At 37.6% G+C, this 19,139-nt stretch overlaps 1 protein-coding gene across 1 annotated transcript in view; it reads left to right on the top strand.

The window, feature by feature from the left end:
• The window catches only part of BMAL2 (basic helix-loop-helix ARNT like 2), a 65,815-nt gene that overhangs the window by 19,499 nt on the left and 27,177 nt on the right, over positions 1-19,139 (top strand). The window contains exons 2-9 of the mRNA XM_050920071.1: positions 2,070-2,217; positions 6,848-6,886; positions 8,909-9,066; positions 12,760-12,839; positions 13,772-13,864; positions 15,153-15,270; positions 16,049-16,192; positions 18,014-18,254. Of these exons, the coding sequence (XP_050776028.1) occupies positions 2,070-2,217; positions 6,848-6,886; positions 8,909-9,066; positions 12,760-12,839; positions 13,772-13,864; positions 15,153-15,270; positions 16,049-16,192; positions 18,014-18,254 (1,021 nt within the window). The remainder of the gene's footprint in view (positions 1-2,069; positions 2,218-6,847; positions 6,887-8,908; positions 9,067-12,759; positions 12,840-13,771; positions 13,865-15,152; positions 15,271-16,048; positions 16,193-18,013; positions 18,255-19,139) is intronic.

Below are 19,139 nucleotides of genomic sequence, written 5' to 3' on the forward strand. Positions count from 1 at the left end.
AGTTATTAATGGCTCCCAATCCTGCTGGAAAGGTATAACAAGTGGGGTTCCGCAGGGGTCTGTTTTGGGACCGGCTCTGTTCAATATCTTCATCAACGACTTAGATGTAGGCATAGAAAGTATGCTTATTAAGTTTGCGGACGATACCAAACTGGGAGGGATTGCAACTGCTTTGGAGGACAGGGTCAAAATTCAAAATGATCTGGACAAATTGGAGAAATGGTCTGAGGTAAACCAGATGAAGTTCAATAAAGACAAGTGCAAAGTGCTCCACTTAGGAAGGAACAATCAGTTTCACACATACAGAATGAAAAGAGACTGTCTAGGAAGGAGTATGGCAGAAAGAGAGGAGTATGGCAGAAAGAGATCTAGGGGTCATAGTGGACCACAAGCTAAATATGAGTCAACAGTGTGATACTGTTGCAAAAAGAGCAAACATGATTCTGGGATGCATTAACAGGTGTATTGTAAACAAGACAGGACAAGTCATTCTTCCACTCTACTCTGCGCTGGTTAGGCCTCAACTGGAGTATTGTGTCCAGTTCTGGGCACCGTATTTCAAGAAAGATGTGGAGAAATTTGGAGAGGGTCCACAGAAGAGCAACAAGAATGATTAAAGGTCTTGAGAACATGACCTATGAAGGAAGGCTGAAAGAATTGGGTTTATTTAGTTTGAAAAAGAGAAGACTGAGAGGGGACATGATAGCAGTTTTCAAGTATCTAAAAGGGTGTCATCAGGAGGAGGGAGAAAACTTGTTCACCTTAGCCTCTAATGCTAGAACAAGAAGCAATGGGCTTAAACTGCAGCAAGGGAGATTTAGGTTGGACATTAGGAAAAAGTTCCTAACTGTCAGGATAGTTAAACACTGGAATAGATTGCCTAGGGAGGTTGTGGAATCTCCATCTCTGGAGATATTTAAGAGTAGGTTAGATAAATGTCTTTCAGGGATGGTCTAGACAGTATTTGGTCCTGCCATGAGGGCAGGGGACTGGACTCGATGACCTCTCGAGGTCCCTTCCAGTCCTAGAGTCTATGAATCTATAAGCATGCATTTTTTGGAAGTCAGAGGTATTACAGAATGGGATTGTAGCTGGTGGGATTGTGCATTTGACAAATGCATTTTAAGTATTATTGGTTCTAATGACTGGTAGTTAGATGAAGTTTTATTAGGGGTAGGGGGAAAGGGGAAATGCTGCTTCATTTAACAATCTATATTGGACCACTTTTAGTATTGTGGATTTAAGTGTATCTCAAAGGCACCCAGAGCTCTGGATGAGGTACTTTTTCATGTAAAAGCAGCAAAGAGTCCTGTGGCACCTTATAGACTAACAGACGTTTTGGAGCATGAGCTTTCGTGGGTGAATACCCACTTCGTCAGATGCACGTAGTGGAAATTTCCAGGGGCAGGTATATATATGCAGGCAAGCTCGAGATAATGAGGTAGTTCAACCAGGGAGGATGAGGCCCTGTTCTAGCAGTGCAAGTGTGGGATCAGTGTCCAGGATGGGTTGTAGATCCCTGATGATGCGTTGGAGAGGTTTTAGCTGGGGACTGTATGTGATGGTCAGTGGAGTCCTGTTGGTTTCTTTCTTGAGTTTGTCTTGCAGTAGGATGCTTCAGGACCAGACTTCAAAGAGAAACTGCTGAGCTTCAGTTCATCTGCAAATTTGACACCATCAGCTCAGGATTAAACACAGACTGTGAATGGCTTGCCAATTACAGAACCAGTTTCTCCTCCCTTGGTTTTCACACCTCAACTGCTAGAACAGGGCCTCATCCTCCCTGATTGAACTACCTCATTATCTCTAGCTTGCCTGCATATATATACCTGCCCCTGGAAATTTCCACTACATGCCTCTGACGAAGTGGGTATTCACCCACAAAAGCTCATGCTCCAGAACGTCTGTTAGTCTATAAGGTGCCACAGGACTCTGCTGCTTTTACAGATCCAGACTAACATGGCTACCCCTCTGATACTTTTTCATGGAGAATTGTTTTTTTAAGATCAAAATAAAAATGAACGAATAATACTCTTCTGCTTTATTGTGATAATTTTTTTCATTTACAGATAATCTTGTGATGGAAGGGAGCCAATGTGTTGCCTCTGCAGTCTCCACCCTTACGAATCCAATAACCAACCCTGCCACTGCCTGTTCGCTCAACACGTTTACTGTTGAGTTTCCAAAAAAGCGCAAAGGAAGTGATTTTGATAACCAGTAAGTGATCTGCTTTTATTCTTCTCTACATCATGATGAGACAATACTAGTTGGAGGCAAGCATCTGTTCTTGCTTAACTTCATCACATTTTTGTGGCATTTCCCATTACATAATATTTATTTTAAAGGAAAACATATTGCACATCCATTCTTTGGAAATCCTGGGTGATCAAGAACTGTAGACAGACGGGGTCCTGACTCCCTGGAGCTGATTTTAGGTGGATTTCTGTAATGGCATTTTCTGGTCCAAGACCTTGGTAGTATACCTCTGGGGCTAGAATTTCAAACTGTAACTTTTTTCGATCTCCCTTTTTTCAGTAAAGGCATGCTAACCTGGAGCATAGGGTTATTACAAATACAAACAAGAATATCACTTGAAGTGTCTGGTTGATTGGCTAATTAGCTGTTAAACCTAGAACTGCAAAATATGGTGCTGGCATAATGATGAAGTGGGTAGGCAGTCACAGAAGCATCTAGACAGAAGTGCAACCTAGAAAGATTTGATGCTGGAGTTCTCAAACTCTTTCATAATGTGGAACATGCTGTAATGCTGAGATTATCTTGTGGACTGCTCCTCTCCCATCCACGAGCACATAATATCCCTGGGGCAGCTACAGCTATTCCGTGCATGGAAAATACTGTTAGGAAAGTATGGTACTTTAAGGTGTATTTTGAATGTTTAGCAGCTGGAAGGAAGGAAGAGAGTTAGCCCACAGGACCAGCAAGCTCTCTCTAGTCTTCTTTTAGTCCACAGATTACAGCTTGAGAATCATCATGTTAATGAAATAAAAATAAAATTGCCATGCTGCATTTGTACCAGTGAAAGCAATTTCTTTTCTTGAACCTCAACAAACTAACTGTGTCCAGAATGTAAACATTTGACTTCCACTGTCACATATGTTCAGATGTTCCCTGCACTTCTTAAGGTTTTTAAATAGTCCAAACACATCCATTTCTGAAAAATTAACAGCTTTAGCTCCTGCAGAACTTATGGCATAGGATTCCAGTGTTCCATGGGAAAGTTCAAACTCAACGAAAAGTCAATTTTTCAAGCCCATGGCAGATAATTACTGTGTACTAATTTTAACCAGGAATCTACAGTTTCTGAAGTGCTGTAAATCTAGTTATTGACAATTCCCTGAGCCAATTAGACCTCACTGACTAAAATTTGTTTAGGCAGCTTATATAGCCAAATTTCTGGTACAGTGTACTATAATTCAGATGTATAATGCCTCAGAAATTAAACATCAGTTGTGTACAAAAATATATTCAAAAGTCAGGAAATTCCTGATTGGATTGTGCAGGCAACCTTAATTCTGCTCCCCATTCATTGGACCACTGCACTTAAGAGGCAGGTTCTTATTTTAAAATAAGTTTTTAATAGCATGCTCATACACTATCCTGAGTCCATGGAGGCAGAATTAAGGCTGCATGTCAACAAGTCTGACGTTTCAAGTGGTTTATTTATATAGAAAATTCACTTACTTTTATTGTATGTAATTTTGAAGATGTCTTTTAAAAAAAGAAAAGGTATACCACAGAACTTGGTTGTAAAACTGCCTTCATCTTTCTACCTTCTCCTGGCTGCCCAAATCTTGCATCATCCGCAGAGTTTGAACCCTAAAGTTTCAGCACTGCAAGACAGCTTGAGCTACAGAAATTAACTATATTAGCTAGCAATAGAAGGCTGTTATCCCAGGGAGGTGGGCCATGGCACCATATGCTGTATCTCAGGGATGGTTGGGGAGAACCCACATGCCTCTCTTGAGAGTTGGGGAAGTTCCTGCCCCATACATTGCCCTGGGGAGAGGAGCGGGGAAAAAGGGATGCTGGGGCATCCTGAATTGGTCTGAATCAACCATAAAAAATTCTGTAAAGACAAGTGCAAAGTAATACACTTAAATAAAAATCAAATGAAGAACCACAAAATGAGAAGTAACTGGCTGGGTATTAGTACTACAGAAAAGTACCTGAGGACTATAGTCAATCAAAACTGAACATTAGCCAATGATGTGATGCAATTGCGAAAAAGGCTAATATTCTGGGGTGTGTTAACAGGAGTGTTATTTGTAAGACACGGGAGGTAATTGTCCTGTACTACATGAGGCCTCAGCTGGAATACTGTGTCCAATACTTTAAGATAGATATGGACAAATTGGAGAGATTCCAGAGGAGAGCAATATAAATTTATAAAAGGTTTAGAAAATCTGAACTATAATGAAAGGTTAAAAAAAAAAACTGGACAGGTGTAGTCTTGAGAAGAGAAGACTGTGTTGAGGACCTGATAATAAATCTTCAAATATCTTAAGTGCTGTTATGAAGAGGCCAGTCATTGATTGTTCTTTATGTCCACTGAAAGTAATACAAGAACTAATTGGTTTGATCTACAACAAAGGGGATTTAGGTTAGGGTGACATTACTCAGGGTACAATCTGGACAGTTGTACAGCTGTATCCTCTCAACCCTACAACCAGGGTGCGTTTCATACTGCTTTGCTTTGAGAACAGTCATTCTCGGCCTGTTCACACACAGCTTATAGCAATCAAAATCGCACCAAGCTGAATGATACGAGCGCTTCTAGCCATTCACTCTTGAATTATATTGTAGAGTGACACCAGCAAATTCAGAGTCCCAGACTTGTCCCTAGAAGTGTGCGTCTTGGTACTGACCAGTTCTTTCCTTCTGTGCAGTACAAACTCATAGAAAGTCCATCATTACATTAATAGGAAATGATATGCACAAACCCTGTTATCTCAAGTGGAGGCTCCAGACATTTTATTCCAGACACACTCTGGTTTAGATAAAACAAAAAGTTTATTAATTACAGAAAGATTTTAAGTGATTATAAATAATGAGGCATAAAAGTCAGGATCAGTTACGAAGAAATAGAAGGTAAAATGCAAACTGACACCTAACTTAACAAGCTAAATGAATTCAAAGTAAAGGTTTTTTCTCATCACATGCTTTTACTGGCTGAATTCCTTCAGTAAGGACCAGTCTCCCCCAGCTCATTAAGGTTTCCTTTGTCTTTCAAATGTTGATGATGCATGAGTAAAGATGAGGGGAGAGGTGATGTGTGTCCTCTGTTCCCCCTTCTTAAAGCATGTATCTTTGAGAGAATCCTCTCCAGCTTGGGTTCAGGCAACTGCAAATCTGTTTTGGACAGCAGCCCCCTGCTATTCCACTGCCAAAATGTAAATTTCTCACTCACTCTTTTTTCTGCCAAAGAATGGCTTCCTTACCAGGTAATAGTCCACTTGATTATATTGACATCTGACTGAGGTGCTGTCTAACCTTTTTTCGCTGAGGAACTGGTTTGGATTGCTGTTATTAACTTGGAGCATGTCTCAGCAATGCCATACAGTAAAATCTTTGAACTTTACATACAATGTTGCTACACATATTCTATCAAGGCAATAATGTTCAGTAGATTATGAATTTTCAGATGATACCTCACAAGGCATACTTTGTACAAAATGCATCAGAGTTTTGTAAAAGTGGTGAACATAAGGGTATGGTCTGTCACAGATAATAGGAAAAATTATCTAAGGATAGTTATGTACTGGAATAGGCTTCCAAGAGAGGTTGTGGAATCCCCAGTATGAGAGGTTTCTAAGAACAGATTAGACAAACATCTATCAGGAATGGCTTGGGTGTATGTAGTCCTGCCACAGCACTGTAAGATGGACTACATGATCTCTTGAGGTCCTGTTCAACTCTACTTTTCTGTGATTATGTGCTCAGAAGCTGTGCTGAATTTCCCTGAAGATTTCACTTGCATTGATCATTCTCCAGCTCATGACTGAGCAGGACTTTCCCTGCAATTGCTGCTCTGGGTTGCTGCATTCTGTGCACTGAGACAAGGAACCTGTGCTCTCACTGACCTCCTTCTGAGACCAGGCAGTGTGGAAGAGAAAGTTATCTAATTTGAATGCAGGGGGTAAGAGTCAGACCTACAGGAAGTAAGGAATGGGTTAGGACAAGATTCCTGGTTGATGGGGAGGGGCGGGGGGACTGGGAGTTAAGGGCAAGTTATTCAGATCAGTGACAATGTACCAGCTACAATATATTCTTACACTTGTAAATACTTTTTTTCCAGAATTTTTGTATGCTGACCACTTTCATTCCATTGGCAAATGTTTACCATTTCTCCTTAGCTTCTCATGACAGAAGACAATATAGATTTGTTTCATTTATATTTTCATACACTGTATCACTAATGTTACTGCTATGTTTAGAAAAATGTGCTGACTGAACAAAATACAAAATATTTTAGGTCCGTCCTAAACTGTGGTTGGTTTGTTTTTCTTGGCAGTAGTATGAGTGTTAAAAATCTGTGGAATATTTCTCACCAGATTACAAGATTTATGGTAGACCAAATGTGGGGCCTAAACTAATTGTGTGTTCCATTATTATTAGACTATAATATTTAAACTGTGTGAAAATTCAAAGTTAAATTTAGTGCAGTTTATTAGGTTTTGGTCTTGCGTTATGGAACAGTTCCTAAAGAATTGAGACTTCTAGAACTTTGTGCAGTAAAAAGCAATATTTCTTGTATCTTTTTAAATTAATGTACTGTTTTTTAAAAAAATGTTAATATATCATGTACAATTATATTCTGTTTTTCTAGGAGTGAAGATGGAGAACATGTAAAAATTAAATATTTCAGGTATAGTAATTTGGCAAAGTATATTTTTCTACCAGTTACTGGCACTAAATCTACCAAAATCTACAATCATAATTCATAGTTTCGTTATAAGTTTTTTCAAATACTTAATGTCCAATTTTCTTAAACTTTTTTCTAAACTCATGCTGAAATTTCAAAGTTGATTGGGGATTTAATTTTTCATTTACTGCAGTGTAAATTGTATAGCTAAATCCCATTCTTGGCTTTGAAAATTTCAACCTTGTGGTTTTACTAGGTGTATCTTAGTTAATGTAATGTATTCATGGCATGTTTAAACAAGGGGACAGCTGGTGTAAATTTGAGGATCTATCTCTGTGACTTGAAGAACTTTGTAATTTAACAGTCAAATGTTTCTAATCCATAATCCACTAATCAGCATACTGTGGCATTGACAAACAAAAATTGCTGGTCACCTTTCTTCTCAGCAAAGATTTAATTGCAGAGTCCTGTAATGTGGTCTCATATTACCAAAATCTTTTATACAATAATTAATAAACATCCTTTTTTATTTACTCGAACTAATATCTGATCATTTAAATCTAAACAGTAATTGTCAAACTAAATCAACAAGTCCCTAGTAATATACTATCATTGCTGTTTGGTTTACTTGTTAAACACAAAATTCAGTTCTCAATGGATGTCCCAGTGATTGGTGAGATTCTGTATATAAAATCCTGTTCTTTGTTAATTTTCACATTTTGTTCTTAATTTTGTTTTGATTTACTTTGTTCACTAATCAAAAAACATAAAGTTATGCATGCAGTTCACAAGAGGAATATTTTAGGGCTTGGTTCTGTAGTATATTCCTCCACTGTTGTTTTGTTGAAGCATCATTGGGCAACCTGTTTGTGACCTTAATCTCCTTTCTTGCCTGCAAATCATAAAACTTTGTTCATTAGCAGCTGTGAAATGCATTCTGCACCATCCAGTCCCCTGAATCCATCTATTCCCAGTTGCAATAAACTACCTGTTCATTGGGCTTTCCAGGTGTTATACAACTGAGCTGGGAACTTCTCCCAACTGTTTGTCTATTATGTTATATACCACACTGCATCAGTATAAATTATGCCACTTGGGGATGTGAATAAGCCACTCCCCCGAGCAATGTAAGTTACACTGACCTAAGCGCCGGTGTGGACAGCACTACATCAGCAGGAGAGCTTCTCCCGCTGACATAGCTAGTGAGACTTTCGGGGACTGGAGTAATTGACAGGAGAGCTCTCTCCCATCGGCTTAGAGCGCCTGTCCTAGCAGCACTACTGCGGTGCAGCTGTGCCACTGTAAAGCTATGGCTACACTTTAGAGCAACGTCTCTGTCTTCTGTTGTATAGACACAGAGGAAAAGGCAAACAGAGTAAATGACTACCTGGTATCAGGAAAAAAGTTTTAGTCTGGAGATGGATGGGACAGAAGCAAATGCAAAGATTTTAGAGAGGGGAAAAAAAGGAGAAACAATACTATTGTGGGATAACTAATCCAGATATTTCAAAAAAATTGGTTGCTTTGGAAGAAAAGTCAAAATTAACTTGTCTGTAAAACCAGAGATTTTCTTTAAAATTGGTCCTTAAAAGTAATATGCAGCCACAAGTGTATACATAGAGGGGAATGTTGTTTTTTGTAAAAATCAAATTCAGCATTATGGGAAAGACCAGACAGAACACTATGTAAAGTCTCCACTTCTCTTTTGTTCCAACCACTTATGAGCAAGTTCATGCTACTTTGGTTTTATTTTCAAAATTTCACATCACCCCATTTTCCATGAGCAGCTGCTGCATATTTCAGGTGCATCAGGTGTCAGATTAGGTCTTTTTAAAGCATATTTCAGGTGCATCAGGTGTCAGATTAGCTGTCAAATATGTGCATTGTGTAGAAGTTCTTTCGATATGCTGTTATTTCTCACAATACAATCTGTCCCCCTGATAATGTTGATGTATATAGCACAGGGGAAAATCTAGTGAAAAATGTATGCATTTTGAACTTTGCTTAAAATACTTTTCTTCTTAGGGAAGCTCATAGTCAAACAGAAAAACGAAGAAGAGATAAAATGAATAACTTGATAGAAGAATTATCTGCTATGATACCTCAGTGCAATCCTATGGCACGTAAATTAGACAAACTTACAGTATTACGAATGGCTGTGCAGCATTTCAAATCATTAAAAGGTAAGTTAAAAACTGATCTTATAATTCCTTTAATGGGAACTACACAATGGAATTTCTTTACAGTTACATAACTGTTAGCTGTTCTGTATCTATACTTAGAGAATTCAACTTTCAGGTTCACTAAATATATTTACCAAAAGATTGAATTTTGAAGAAATTGCATGTTATTTTAGAGGTTGTTCATACATTTTAGTTATTTAGGAAGAAATGTGATAGCAAAGACTAGAGTGAAATGCTGTGGCAAAGAAGCAGTTACGTTTGAAACATAAGTTTAGGAACAAAAATTCAGCCGAGTCAACATGTCTGCTCTTTAGATTTACTTACTCTCATGTCTCTTGCTGTTGGTTATTTGTATTGCCATATATCTAAGTCTTCTTCCCCAGACGTAGTTTTGCGTGTATCTTGAACTCTTGCATGCACTTCATTTGTTGTCAGTGATACAGTAGTTATATCTATAAGGTACAACATGTATGTGTGTGTACGTACGTGTACACACACACACACACACAGTAGTTTTGTTTAAATTCTCTTAGCTGCTCCTAGTTTTATTTGTACCTTGTCTTCTAGATTTTGAAGCTCTTACTGTAAAAAATAACTTCTAAACTCAGTTACATCAGAATTTTCTCCTTTTGCAATAAAAGTCTAATAACTTTTGGCTCTTGTGACTTATTCAAGAGAATCAGTTTTTCTGTTGTCCTATGATGCATCCTCTCCAAAGCAATAGTATTCTCCCTCTAGACAATGGGGGGGGGGGGGTCAAGCAAGTGCCTTATTTCTAATTTGAATTTATCTGGCTTTAATTACCAGCCGTTGGTTCTTGTTATACCTTTTTCTGCTAGATTAAAGGGCCCTTTAGTACCTGGTATTTTCTACATTCCAGTCACCTCTTGATCTTTGTTTTCATAAACTAGACAGATTGAACTCTTTAAAGTCACTCACTATAAGGCATTTTTTCCAGTCCTCAGATCATTACTGTGGCATTTTTCTTTACCCTCTCCAATTTTTCCATATCTCTTTTTAAAGCAGGGATATCAGAAGTACAGTGTTCCAGTATCATTCTCACTAGTGCCGTATATTGAGATAAACTCACCTTCCTGATCCTACTTGCTAATCTCATTTTCATACATCCAAAGATTATGTAACAGGTGCAGGTGCATGCTGTCCTTGCACATCCACTTGTGGCCAAGTGCAGTATTACTGGTGTGCCTGCCTTAATTTCCCATTTGGGCCATCAGTAAATTGGTAAACTAATCTAAACTCCATGTTCCCCAAATGTCAAGGGGTTAAACTCTGTTTACCTTCGTTTACCCTCAACTAGACTACAGCATTTGGCTATATTCAAACATGTTTTGTTTGAGTGGGCCCAGGTCACCAAGCAATCCACATCAGTCTGTATGATTACCCTGTCCTCCTCATTATTTGGTACTTCAGTGGTCTGCGTCAAGTAAGTTTTATAGCAGTGATTTTATATTTACTTCTAGATCATTGATGAAAATACTGAATAGCATCAGGTCTAGAACTGATCTCTGCAGAACACCACTAGGAACATTTCCATTTGATGCTGAGTCCCCATTGATGACTACTAATTTGAGATCTGTCAGTTAGCCAGTTCTTCCATTTAACATAATGTACTGATATTGTATAGTGCTAGTTTTTTAAACAGAACGTTGTGAGATCAGATGCCTCACAAAAGTCTAAATACATCTACGTCTGCATCAACGAAGTTTGTGTCATCAAAAAATGAAATCAGATTTGTTTGACAAGACTTATTTTCTGTAGAGCTGCATTGACTGATCTTAATTATATTCACATCCTTTAATCATGTATCAGCTTTTCCATTATTTTGCCTGGGATTGGTGTCAAACTAACTAACTAGTTATCCAAGACATCTTTCTTGCCCTTTTTAAACATGGGTACAATGTTAGCAGTCTTCTAGTCGTCATGATTTATTAAAAATTAATAGTGATTTTAGAGATCTTCTCAACCAGCTCTTTTAGGATTCTTGGGTGCAAGTTATATAGGCTTGCTGTTTTCAAAATGTTTATCCCAGGGGATATTCAAAAGGAAATAATGTCATGAATTAGCAAAGTGGCAGCTGCATTCAACAGCTGAAAAAATATTTGGTCATTAAAAAGCCACTGATTCAAGACCAAACTGCTAATCTAACTCAAATGTTATCTCCACCTAATGTATGGATGTGAAAGCTGGATAGCCACCAAAGGTTTAGACATGTCTAAATGCCTCAGGAGAAAATACTAGGTATTAAATGGAAAGCATTTATAACACATGCCGAGATTCATCAGAGAGTTTAACAACCCCTTGTCTCTAAAGTTATCTAGAAAAGATGGAAATAATGAAGCCAGAGTATCTGCCATGGCATGCGTGCCATTGGGCAGCTGGGGGAACATGCAAAAAGCCGCTGACTGAAGGAATTGCTCCATCAAACAGTACTTAGAAAGGGGGAAACTTACAGATCTTAACACACAGAGGTCATGCTGAGAGCTCAGGATATAGAAGAGTGTTGGAACCTTTTTCATATGTTAAGCAATGTTTGATGATGCGGGCAGGATTCAGATAAAGTTAGACATCTGTCAAAGCTAGGACTACAAAAATGTTTAATCTCTCATTTGCTTGTAGGTAGAAGTGTCTTTAGTTCTTCTAAACACCACTTCCCTTATTACTTAGTGATATTCTGAATGATATGTAACAAATGATCTATTCTAAAATGAAAAACACAACGGTTCTACACAGAAGCAATACAAAACCAAATTGATGATGTTACTGACAGTTATTTTGACTGTTCTTGGTTTGTTTAATATTATCCAATTTGGGGAAGGGAAGATGCAGTGGAGTTTGGAGTAGAGGGCTTCTAAGGGGAGCGTTCTGTTAGAGGTACTATTTCTGAGGAGACCTAAAACGAGATGTTGAACACTTGCTAAAGGTATGAGGGCACTTTTTTCAGGAGTAAGGCTGTCATGGCCTGTGCTGTTTGACAGTTCCATGCTAGTGGATGTGGTCTTGCTTAAATCTATTCTACAATTTTGCACTGGTTACCTGAATTGCTGCTGCTGTTGAGTACCAACTCCTTTTTGCACTTACTTTGCCTATTGCATCTCAAGGTTATTTGTGCATGAGGGGTAGTGTAGAAAAATCTCAAAGATGAAGGCAGAGTATTTTTGTCGTCTATAAATTAATATCCTAGTAATATACTTCAATACAAATTTTTTTTTTTTGAGAGAGAGGTGTCATACTACTTTGGCAACATGCATGAGTTCTTGCATAACTTACAAAGCTCCTCTTTAATTTTGAACTGAAATCATAACCTTGAGTTTGGTTAAGATCTAATTAAAATGGTCACCACCTAGAAATTGTTTCCTTTTTGCTTGTTCTTTCCTCAGGGTTCTTCAGTTTTTTGCAAACATCTGGTCTTGTGTTATCCCAAACACATGCGCTTTAGCATATGTCTGGAATTCCTGAGATGAGGTTATGACTGTTTAGTGAGTTACTTATTAAAAGAAAAGTTAATTTGTACATTCCAGTATAGAAAGCAGAAAACTATTTTTTATGGTTAAAAAGCACTGTGTGCATGTTCTATATGTGAATTTCATTAAAATGCAGCTTTGTTTATAAAGGAAACAAAGGTTTACATTTTGTTTCTTTTATAACATTTATAAATAACTTGATGTTTTGCAGGTTCTACCAGTTCTTATGCAGAAGTTCAATATAAGCCTTCATTTTTACAGGATGGTGAGCTGAGACAGTTAATCCTTAGGGTAAGTAAAAAGAAACCCTGTATCAAGTGATGTCCTCTTTAAAGCCTGGCTTAACGTCAGTTGACTGCAAAAGGCTTTTCCTTACATTCTTCCTTCAAGTCAGTGCTGTGATATCCTTGCTAAGACTCGGTTTATAAACTCTAACAATAGAATATATGCACAGGATTTTTCTATAAAAGCCATGGAAACTGTATGTGTTAATAGGGCGTTTGTACAAACTACCCAGGAGTATCGTAAATCTGTATAAAAACTGCATAATGAATGTGCGAGATGGATGTTTCTTGTATTTATCTAAATATCTAAGTGTGTGCACTTATACAAAAACATCTTTCATTTCCATTAACTATGCCTGCAAATTTTCTACACTTCATTTTGTTTTCAAAGTATACACTTCAGTTACTGAAAGATGTGGAAATTAACCTATGAAAGCAGCTGTTTTTACTTACAATATTTTCTTATCACATTTTTTCATTTGCCCCAGTTTGCCTATTCTATTGCATGTAATAATACCCTTAGCAAGAATCTGTAAAATAACTCCAAATTTAGCTATTCTACAGCTAAGCTGCTCTTTCCCAAAACCACTTTTGTTTTTTAGCTCTGCGTGTCATGGTCTAAATGAATATTTGCCATCATTTTTTTTTTTGCCATCTCTTATATTAAAAAGCGAGAGAGTCCTGTGGCACCTTATAGACTAACAGACATATTGGAGCATAAGCTTTCATGGGTGAATACCCACTTCGTCAGACACAGGACTCTTTGTTGCTTTTCACAGATCCAGACTAACACGGCTACCCCTCTGATACTATCTCTTTATTAAATAAATTGTAATTCACCTGAAATATAGAGGTGCATTAGTTAATATACTCATTCTATATAGCTGTTTTTCATCAGTGTTGTATGATTTTGTAAAAGACTAATTTTTATATTTATAGGCTGCAGATGGGTTCCTGTTTGTGGTTGGATGTGGTAGAGGAAAAATTCTTTTTGTCTCTGAATCAGTCTGCAAGATACTTAATTATGATCAGGTAGTTATAATCAAGTCATTTTGTATTAAAGTGAAATTTGTTTCTAGATAATGTGTTTGGGTTTTGTTATTAATACTATTCCTTGTGCATGATTTCTTTAAATCTTTTGGCTTTAGCTTTCTCTTCAACACAGTTACTCCAAAGGTTCATTCCTTTGACATTATAAGCATTCTGCAACTGCAATGAACATTCCTGATGCAATTATTGGCATCTAATTTAAAACTATGATCTTCAGGAAATGATTTACATACCAACTCAAGAGAAAAATATATTTTGAAGATATTCTTGTTTCCACCTTTTATTGACAGAGATTTGGGCTTTTGGATGGTGAAGTGATTCTCTGAACTTTAGAAAACCAGTATTTCAGCAGTGCAAGTAAATTGAAACTCAGCTTGCTAATTGCTTAGTTTCAACAGTTTTAAGATTGAATAGTTATGCGCTGACATCTGTATTGCTGTAGTGTGGAAACCAACCAATTTAGACTCATTTTAGTTCAGGAAAAGGAAAAAGAATGAAGACGAGTCTAGTGCTTTCCCTTTTACCAAGATGCAGGTTATTTACTAGGAAATTTCTGGCCTGAACTGCTTTGCCCAGTGGCTGATGAGTAGCTTTTTGAACCCTTTGTGCCACCCATATCTACTTTTAAACCCCCTCCACTTTTCCATTTTTCCTCATAGCATTTTTAGAGTTTAAACCAGGCTGTCTGCCCCGTTACCCTTTTCTGGCCAGCCGTAAGAGACACCATCAACCCTTAAATTAAAAACTGAGAACTAGGAAAACAACATGAATGAATGGAGGGAGGGATAGCTCAGTGGTTTGAGCATTGGCCTGCTAAACCAAGGGTTGTGAGTTCAGTCCTTGAGGAGGCCATTTAGGGATCTGGGGCAAAAATCTGTCTGGGGATTGGTCCTGCTCTGAGCAGGGGGTTGGACTAGATGACCTCCTGAGGTCCCTTCCAGCCCTGATATTCTATCATTCTATGATTTTCCAAGTTTACCATTTAACTTAATGGGTAAGAGAGAATTGCATTTCTGCTACCATGTTTTTTACTAATTTCTATACGGTCCATATGCTTTTAATTAAAATATTGAAACAAAAATAAGAATTCAACAAAGCTGTTGTTTGACAGCAAATTCAATGGATAAATGTTACAATTTAGACAGAATAATTCAGATAATCTGGGAATACTGACCTTTTCTAAAACAGCCTTGAACATTAAGTTACTTGGTGAGGAGATGTGGAATAGTGTGTATGATGCACAGCTTTTAAATTAACATTTTTTCACTAGGCCAGCTTGATTGGACAAAGTTTATTTGACTACTTGCATCCAAAAGATGTTGCCAAAGTGAAGGAGCAACTATCATCTTCAGACGCTTCACCAAGAGAAAAGCTTATAGATGCCAAAAGTAAGTGTCTATTTAAATATACTCAGATTTTTAATGTAATGCCTTCATTTGTTTTTAAATCCAGTTATTATGTAAGGCAAATTCATGCATGCGTATATGTGCAAACTCGTTCATATGATTTATACAAACAAAACATGTTTGAATGCATACCTGCTACTTAGAATACACAAACAAGTTGATAGCTACATCAGAAAGGAACTCATTTTAGGTAATAAGAATGATTGAAGTTTACATTGTTAGACATTTACCAAGAGTTGGTATGAATTTTTTTTGTAACCAGGCATACTACTTTTTTTTTCTTGTATTTGATAGGTCTTGTCAATACAAAAGACCTGATGTAGTCGAGCATGGGATAAAATGCTTCAATACCAAGAGTCACTGTCTTCTCTGAAAATGCTAAGTGTCAATCCTAATTTAACCAAGTCTTATTTTGCTAGTATGAAGAACATTATGTACTGTGCAGCTGATCACTATTTTATAGTGTTTTTTATGAGCGGCTTTGCAACTTGCCCCCTACCAAATAGAAATTGAAAGTTTTTAAAATCTTAACTTACTAAATAAGATTGCATAGCATTGAATAGTATATTAAAATATTTTGTTACCTTCCACTTTTCACAATCATGTTTTGTTCATCTTATTTAATTCATTTAAGTTTTTTCGTAGTTACTCTTACATTTTTGCATGTACAATTAAGGGAGACTATATTAATGATTTAAATGCAAATAATTCTCTGTAGGCCAAAGGCCATTTTCTGACTGTCTTATTAAACTTTTACAAGCTGGTTTGCAAGTACATATGGATTTTCAAGCTGGATCAACTCGACTGCATTCTGGTGCTCGGCGTTCCTTCTTCTGTCGGATAAAGTGTAGTAGGATCACAGTGAAGGAAGAAAATAAATGCTTGCCCAACGCAAAGCAGAAAGGTATCTCAAAGTGTGGCTGAGTTGGAGGATTTCTGTTTTTAAATATGGTATATTTAAGTTCTGAATCAGTTACGGGGTCTAAATAGGTAGCAATGACTTCACAGAATAATTATAGAGAATAAGATATACATGATAAGACCCTGTTTTTATGATCTCGGAAAAACCTGCTTTAGTTATCCCCCTAGGGGGGAAAAAAAAAGATTCAGTGGGATCTTGAAGCCTGAGGAAAATTACTGAATGGAACTGGAGCAGTTCAAAGCGTAGGAGCAAAGAAGAAATATCTGTCAAGGAGATAACTATTAATAGGGTTGCAAAAAATTCTGTTTTGGAGAGGATAACTTAAGTGGTGGGGGGAAAAAAATTCTCTCCCTCTCCCAAAAATGCATTGTTGTTGTATGTATCAGGTATGATTTTTCCTTTTATTATAAAAACTACCAAAGTTAATTCTTTAATATGCAGTGTAATTGTAGCCATGTCAGGCCCCGGAAATTAGAGACACAAGGTGGATGAAGTAATATCTTTTATTGGACCAGTTTCTGTTGATGAGAGAGACAAGCTTTCGAGCCATACACGGCTCTTCTTCAGGTCACGGTTTGAAAGCTTGTGTCTCACCAAAAGAAGTTGGTCCAATAAAATATATTACTTTATCCACTTTGTCTCTTTAATTCTTTAGTGTAATTTTTAGCTGATTTAACATCCCATATTTTTATAGCTTTTTTTGGTTTCCATGAGTGATAGTAAACACTTGTCATATTTTCAGTGTATTTAGACACTTTATTTAAACAAAGCTTTTGTTTTAGATTCTATATTTAAAATAGATTTTTGCACTGTTTACTAAAATTGTCAAAGATTCCAAAATTTTTCATTTTTATGCTAAATGTAAAGCTGGTTTTGTTATTAACCATGGAACTATTCTAATTTACTCTGACTCTTTCATAACATTTAGTGTAAAATCCTGGCCATATTGAAGTCAGTGGCAAAACTCCTATTGTCTGTAAAGGGGCCAGCATTTCATTCTGAAACTGCATATATCAGTACCTAAGAAAACAATGACTTAATGAACTAAACATCTATACATGCCCCAAAACCCATGTTGAAACACCAATGGAAATGACTCAGCCTTTCATTTTCCAAAGGTAGATAAATTGAGTTCCATGGGGTTTACTTTGGGGCAAAGCATCTTTGTATAGGACTCTAAAACCCAGAGTTCCTGTCTGTAGTGCCTGGACACTAACAATCCCATGGCACTTTTTGGAATGATAAAGGTTTGCCCCGGTGTCTTTGGGCAAAATATCCCCATCTATTCCCTCTTGTGTAGTATGATTATAGTCTTCTTAGCTGCAGTCCTGCATCTGTCTCATGGTGAGTGTAGTGGTTCCTGAATGTTACATAATTAAATGGTGAGAGATCCACTGGAATGAATTGCAGTATATACTATAAATTCAAGAAACAGAAATTAAGCGTTTACATTTTGCTGAAAATTTCTTAGTCTTAGCAATTACACTTCGATAACCATATCTCAGTCTCCTTCTTTAAGATTAAAATATTCAAGTTACAGAATGTCTCTTTAGCTTAATATAATTCACAGTACAAAAGAAACTGCATAAAATATTTGCTGTAAATGAAAGCAATATGTATTACTAAACTGTTGGTTTAATTTTCTTATGTGTGAGAACATTTAAGACGCTATTCAGTGACATTATTTACAGCTCTGTAGGGCTCAGACCTGTATGTAGGCACAAAACATAACAGCTGGAAAAGGAATTTAAAATGAATTTTCATTTGGGAATTTAACTCTTCTTTTTCACTTTTTTTAATTAGAGCACAAAAAGTACCGTACAATCCATTGTACTGGCTATCTGAAGAGCTGGCCTCCTACAAAGGTGGGAGTGGAAGAGGAGGAGAATGCAGAAAAAGACAGCAGTAACTTTAACTGTCTTGTTGCAGTTGGGAGATTGCATCCTTATATTGTTCCACAAAAGAGTGGTGAGATAAAGGTTAAACCAACAGAATTTGTTACACGCTTTGCCATGGATGGAAAATTTGTTTATGTAGACCTACGGTAAGCATTTTGTTTTCTTATTATAGAAAGAGCCAATAGGGACTCCTTATGTAGGTTGCCTAATGTTTTCTGTTATGCAGAACAAAACTTGTTGAGCCAGGACTTGGGTATGTAAGACATCATATAAAAAAGTGTTGTATTACCTTACACTAAAGAATTTATTGACAAGATTAAAGCACACATCATAATGTTATCATGCTTATCAAGAGAGGCATCACTCACACTGATCTGATGCCTCCTCATGATCGCTTTGGGGATTAGCTCTCAAGGCTGATGCCCCTTCACATGGTCACATACCATCACGCTGTCTATCTGTGTTTCTCTCTGGTTTGGAGCTCCTCTCTGGTCCTAGGAACTGCAGCATCATCTTTGTGACTCAGCCCTCTGGCTAGGTTACTGAGCCTTCCCCTCCTTCCAGGGTACGGTCCTTCAAATCTCTGTCACTCCCACAGTGACCTAGGTTGTCTTCCAGTTGACTTCCCTGCGTCTGGCCTTTGCCATGGCATCAGTGGCTGATGATAAAACTTGGGCCTGCCCACTATTTCAGGTTCCAGTCCAGAGACCCTCAGCCCAGCAGTTCTGGGCTTTCCTCTCCCAGCCCTCACTCCTCCTTACCTGGACTACTTCCTACAACTCCTGGTTTCTCTCCTTGCCTTGGGTGTACCAGCTGCAAACACTCTTCCCAAGGAGTGACTGCTGCCTGCAACCTTTCCCAGCAGCTCCCAATTTCCTAGCAGCCCCTGTCTGTTGCCAGCTTCCTGGCTTTATATACCCTCTCTGTTCCTGCACAGGTGAGCCCCCAGCCTCTAAAGTGCCCTTGTCTGCAACCTAATTAGCTAATTGGACCCACCTGGCCCAATTCAGCTCTTGCAGGGCTAGTGTGAG

The sequence above is a fragment of the Gopherus flavomarginatus genome, chromosome 1 (genome assembly GCF_025201925.1).
Source record: "Gopherus flavomarginatus isolate rGopFla2 chromosome 1, rGopFla2.mat.asm, whole genome shotgun sequence".
NCBI classification, from domain to species: domain Eukaryota; kingdom Metazoa; phylum Chordata; order Testudines; family Testudinidae; genus Gopherus; species Gopherus flavomarginatus.